This window comes from Rhineura floridana, chromosome 8 (genome assembly GCF_030035675.1).
Source record: "Rhineura floridana isolate rRhiFlo1 chromosome 8, rRhiFlo1.hap2, whole genome shotgun sequence".
Taxonomy (NCBI): domain Eukaryota; kingdom Metazoa; phylum Chordata; class Lepidosauria; order Squamata; family Rhineuridae; genus Rhineura; species Rhineura floridana.
In genome coordinates this window covers 120,536,725-120,542,724 of record NC_084487.1, presented here as the reverse complement: position 1 = coordinate 120,542,724, position 6,000 = coordinate 120,536,725, and the positions used below count along the sequence as shown (strand labels likewise).

Below are 6,000 nucleotides of genomic sequence, written 5' to 3'. Positions count from 1 at the left end.
ATTATGTGAACTTGGCTATATACGCAAAGTCCTCATGCCACACGTTCAGGAGGTGTGAGAAGAAGGGGGGGGGACATGGTTACTCTTCCACCACAGAGCATGTTTAAAGAGTCCTCTGAAACCTTAAAGACCAAGTTAGTATGTGTTCAATGGGGGAAAGCCGTCTTGGGTCTTACTTTAGCCTTTTCTAATCCTTTTCATCTCTTTAGAGCCTTGATGGAAGATCTGGCTGGCTTGTTCCTCCTTTGTCAATGGGATAGCACTTCACACTGCAACATGATGTGCTGGAAGGAATGAAGGTCTCTAACGCTCCTACAGATGTTTTTTAGAGCTGCCAGAACAGGACCAATGAAGATGTTTGCAAAGCTCCATATGCTTGCGCTGGCTTTATTTTCCAAAGGAGCCTTCCTTTCTCTAGGTGACCACAACTTTATAAGGAAAGAAATTAAGGTTGAAGGAGACTTGGTTTTTGGTGGTCTGTTTCCAATTAAGGAAAAGGGCAGTGGAGCAGAAGAATGTGGGAGAATCAATGAAGATCGAGGCATCCAGCGTTTGGAGGCAATGTTGTTTGCTATTGATGAGATCAACAGAGACAGCTACTTGCTTCCAGGAATTAAGCTTGGGGTTCACATTTTGGACACTTGCTCCCGGGACACGTATGCATTAGAACAGTCACTGGAGTTTGTCAGGGCTTCTTTGACTAAAGTGGATGAAGCAGAGTATATGTGTCCTGATGGGTCATATGCAATTCAAGAAAACATTCCGTTACTGATTGCAGGCGTCATTGGAGGTTCTTACAGCAGCGTCTCCATACAGGTGAGATATCTAAGTCATAAAAACAAGTCACCAGCCTCAACATTCTTTCACCTACTGTAGGGAATCCAAAGGGGGAATGCCCATGTGGGGGTTGGGGAAGAACAGGACATGTGGGTTGTGCTGTTTAGATGAAGCTCAAGCCAAAAAGAGGTGGAGGGTGTAGCAGCTTCTGCTAGACACAGCAATCTGAATCACACCCAGCTAGAAGGGAAACGACTGATGGATGCGCAGAGTTACAAGGGTTGTATGGTGTGTGGCTTTAGATATAAGAGAGAAGAGACACAATAAGAGTGAAAGGGAGTTTGAGAGACTTGCTGACAAATACTGGTGGGAATCATGAAGCATAATGAGTTGCTAGAGTGTCAGGAGCAGAAGGTGTTGGGTGAATGCTGTTAACTCCCTTCTCCCTCTAGTCCAATGCCAGAATTAGGACTAGTGGGAAGAGAGGCCATTTTCCTTCCAAAAGCCCAGGGATTGCCTTCACATTTGTATGTGGTGGGCCAAACTGAGTTCAGTTGTAGCAAGGAAGACTTTCACACAAAAACACTACACTTAGTTTGGAAATGTCTTCTGTGGCCAATGTAAGCAGTTGTATGACTCAGTGGTCCAGCACGTGCTTGACAGGCATAAAGTCCTAAATTCCATCCCCGGCATCGCCAGTTCACAGGCTCTCAGGCAGCAGAGACCCTTGATAAAATCCTACACCTCTGAACTGGGAGAGCTACTGCCAGTCAGATTTGGCAATACTGGGGTATGGATAGACTGATCTGATTCCGTATAAGGTAACTTCATATGTAAGATGGGAGAGAAACCTCAGGCAGAGAAACCAAATATGGTCCTCCTGACCTCTTTACTTTACCCTTCTCCAGGCCACACCCCTTCCCAGTCTTACTTTGCACCCTCCTTGAATGTTTTTGCCTGATTGGAAAGTCTTTGCACTCTGATCATGCCTCTTGCTTGCCTGGGTGGAGGAAAGAAAATGGTATGTGAGTATGTGTAGACGCTAGCCTACTGTATAAAGGTACATTTCATATTTGTTGCTCTGCCCATGGGCTCCACCTACCACTGGCATGCGGCCCCGAAAAGATTGCCCAGAAGATAATGCAGCCCTTGGTCTGAAAAAGATTCTGTTAGCCTTGGAAACTTTTGAAACTTTATTTATTTACTGTATGTATTTTCCTTATTTATCTTACGTTACGATAAGCAGACAAACTTTATAAAATGTCTCCGTAATAAAAAGAAAAACATCAGCAGGATATAAAAGCAGATGATGAAAATGATCTGATGTGTCTGTTTTGCCAGAGATTGAAGTGAGTGCATGGGTGCATTGACAGTGCAGTTCTGCACAGGTCTGCTGTGATGTAAGTCCTACTGAGTTCAACGGGATTCATTCCCGAGTACGTTCTATAGAATTGCAACCTGGTATTGTAAAGGGGCCCAGTTTCTGTACCTTGTCATACTGATAGTGACACTACCATTCTGAATCCCGATTGCTGACTGCTAGTGGTGTGGGAGTCATTTCCCTGCGTAAAGATTTCGTGCTGTCCATAAAGCATTTGAAGCCAGGAATGAAGCAGGCAGGGTCAATTTTCTTTCCTGTCTAATCATCACACAGCAGGGAGAGAGGGAGGTAATTGGATAGGAAGGAATCACACATTTGGCTCTGCCCATGTGGCTCATGGATCCATAAACTTCAGTCACTGGGCAATGTGGAAATCAGCTCTGTAATGTTTAAACTGATTCTCATTCATTGACTCTTAAATTGACACAATAATCTCCTGTTATGCTCACTTGGGTACACTGCCTCTGGAGGGACTCTGATGTCCTTCCAGTGTCGTCAGCTAGATGTAAACAGAGTCAAGCTTGGAAGTGATGGGGAAGCACTGATGTCAGAGATAGCATGCACCAATAAACTCTTGGAAAGGGGCAAGGCTAGGTTTGGGGAGGAGCAGTTAGTGAAAGCAGAAGGACAGTAGGAGCATAAATAACACCTAACAGGGAAGAATAAGGATGCATTATGCTTCATTTCCCCATACCCCACCCCATAGTTGGGCTATTTGAAAAGACTTTCAAATAAGGGCCCACTTCAGCTGGACTCTGTTTCATCTACATCGTCATCATCATCATCAATTTATTTGTATGCCACCTTTCCACATAAAATTGTGCTCAAGGCAGTTTACAAACAAATGTGGGCTTGAGGAGAACAATTTGACCTTTCAGAAAGAGGTTCTGGGTGTTCAGGAGCTATAGGCAGACCTAGGGCTGCCCTAGGATAAATAGAGCCCTGAGGAGTGCTGTCTGCACCCCCCATGGTCAGCTTTGCAGAGCCTCCTATAGGGTTTATGGGGCCTAGTGCAGATGTGATGTTGGGGCCCTGCTGTTGCCCTCTATAAGGATCCATTCATGTGTGTACAAAGCTAGAGCCACATGCAAGAATTACTGCATGTACGGACTACATGTGAGACCTCAATTGCAGCTCCTCCTTGCTCTCGGATCTCACAGAATTATAGATGTGCTTCATTTTTTCTTCTTACTTGGGGATAAGAGAATAGGGATTGGGTTATTTTTCTCCTGAGTATCTTCTCCAAATTCCAACACCCTTCTGGCAGAGCTTCTTTCTGATTCCTGGGGCTCAGTTTCACAGATCTTCTGGCTGTGGCCTGCTGTTGGCCTTCTCCACTACTCCCTCAGGAAGGATTCCTCCTTTAATCCTGACTTCACTCCTGTGCCTTTCCTTATGGTAATTGCCACAGAAAATTACTGTCCAGTGACACCTTGCCTGGAAATCTCAGGTAGCATTCACTCACTCACTCACTCACTATTTATTTATTTATATTCCTCCCAGCAGGAGCCCAGGGCACCAAACAAAAGCATTAAAAACACATCAAAACATCATAAAAACAGACCTTAAAATACATTAAAACAAAACAACCTTTAAAACATATTTTAAAAAGCTTTAAAAAATATTTTAAAAAGGGTTAAAAACCTATTGGGTTTTTTTAAAAACAACATATTAAAAGCAATTCTAACACAGACGCAGACTGGGATAGGTCTCAACTTAAAAGGCTTATTGAAAGAGGAAAGTCTTCAAAAGGCACCGAAAAGATAACAGAGATGGTGCCTGCCTAATATTTAAGGGGAGTTTAAGAGTTCACTTCCTGCTTCAACTCTTTCCCCAGTGGGCCTAGAGTTCTTTCTGTGACAAGAACAAGCCACCAACTCTGGCAAAGGGTCCTTACTTAAAGCTTTCCATGTACCTTCTCTCTTTACAACAAACTCTGTAACCGGGACTACAAGGCCTGGGCCAATCATAAGCTTGCCTATCCAACCTTATCTCTATTGCTGTCCAGACATAAAGATTTTACCTTGATATTGGTTTAGATTCCCTTAAAATTGGGCTGCAGGCCTAGCTAATAAGCAGGCCCAGCCTCCCAAAAAGAATACATTTTTCTGCCATCTTAAGCCTCAAATTAGCATCTATTCTGTTTCATACACAACTATGTAAAATATTTTTGTCATCATGGCCAGGGAGAGCTTCCATGATGTCATAATTACATGTAGAGATTCAGTATCATCTTACATTGTAATACACCATTTTTAAATGAAAACTGTAAACAAAATACCAAGAATTCTTGTGAGCAATGTGGCAGGGTCAGGGCAGGGTCCAATGGTAAACACAGGAACTGAGATGGGGGACTTGATTTGTGGGGGTCTGGGGCAAATTGCCTCAGTTACCACCACCACCCCTGAGTAGCCCTGCAGTTTGCAGTGTTACCAAGTTGTATGGCTTGTGCAGGATTGCAAACCATAGCAGTGTAACAGACCCTGCTACTTCCATGCTTTCCCCCAGCAAAAAGGGCCCAGAGTAAGCTACCTCATTTCACTTTCAATGCACTCCTGCTCCGTTTCTGGGATTCCAATTAAGTCTCTGTCATGTGGTGTGGGTGGCTCTCAAAGGATAATTCCCAGGGAGTTGTAGGCCTATATTCCTTATAAGGAACACAAAATGGTGCCTGCTCTTCTCACAGACCTCCAACACTACCTCCTCAGCTATCACAGGTTTTACTTTTAACATCTTTTTGGTTCCTATATTTTGGTAAACATTCTTTATTGTAGAATATCCATATTTTATCTTTAAAAATAATAAAGAAAAGTTATATTAGAAATAAAAAAAAAAGGTATCCAACAGACCTCTTACAACTTACGGCTTTATTTTATTATTATTTACATAGTGTTCATAGTATTTGAAGTGCTAAGTGCTCAGTAACATTGCCTCGAACTAAAACTGTGTCCCACTGATTTTTACCTAGGGCAAATGATATCAAAGTGGGAAATGAAAAGGATATATACTTCAAAGCTAACTGAAGGAAGATCGTTTTCGTAGTTAGCACCCAAACAACCTGTAGAACCTTGAAAAAAGGGTTGCAGACATTTGCTGTTTGTCTCCCTAGCTCACTGCAGACAGTACATTAAAAAACACAGCTACTGAGCTGAGTTTGGCGCACCCCCCCCACAGTTGAGCTAGGCACTCCCCTTAGGTCAGTGTCCCAGGTGACTACCCAGCTCACCCCTCCCCAAGGGCAGCCCTGGCCAGACCTGCATCCTCCAAGAATTATGAGATTCAGAGTGAGCAGGTCCATATAATAGGGAATAATGAACTTATCAAATGCATCAGCTTTCTTCTGCCAGCAGAACTGGCATGATTTACTTGTAGGACTAATAGTACATACCTTATAATCTAAGACATGGCATTAAGGACTGTAGACCTTTGGAGTCATCTAATCTAGTTTCTACCAGAATAAGAAAGCTCAGAGCAATGTAGTACACTGTTCAATCCTCAATTATCAGACTGTCCTTCACAACTTTATAGAGGGGTAACAAAGAATGCATTTTGTACCAACAGTCTGTATTTAGAAGCTTGTGGCTCAAGCAGGCCTTCCCCCTGAGATCAACAGCAAACTGCTTCAATCCTAGAATGCAGGATTAGGGTCTGTTCTACAGGATTTTTTTTCTGGAAAAGGAATAATAGCTGTGGATCTGTAAATTTGCTCACGCACTTGAAACGTAAATAGGGATGACAAGGTAACAAAGAACTGAAGGATTTATCTATGCATTCTACATACAGTAAAGTTGCCATTCTGTGAACATATAGCAGAAAACCATGGCCACCCCACCTCAGGGAGA

The 6,000-nt window shown here is 43.0% G+C and overlaps 1 protein-coding gene across 1 annotated transcript in view; it reads left to right on the top strand.

Annotated features, from left to right (window-relative positions):
- Positions 1-299: 299 nt before the first annotated feature.
- GRM3 (glutamate metabotropic receptor 3) overlaps positions 300-6,000 on the top strand; it is a 61,409-nt gene continuing 55,708 nt past the window's right edge. The window contains exon 1 of the mRNA XM_061637874.1: positions 300-816. Coding sequence (XP_061493858.1) covers positions 319-816 — 498 coding nt within the window. The 5' untranslated portion in view covers positions 300-318. The remainder of the gene's footprint in view (positions 817-6,000) is intronic.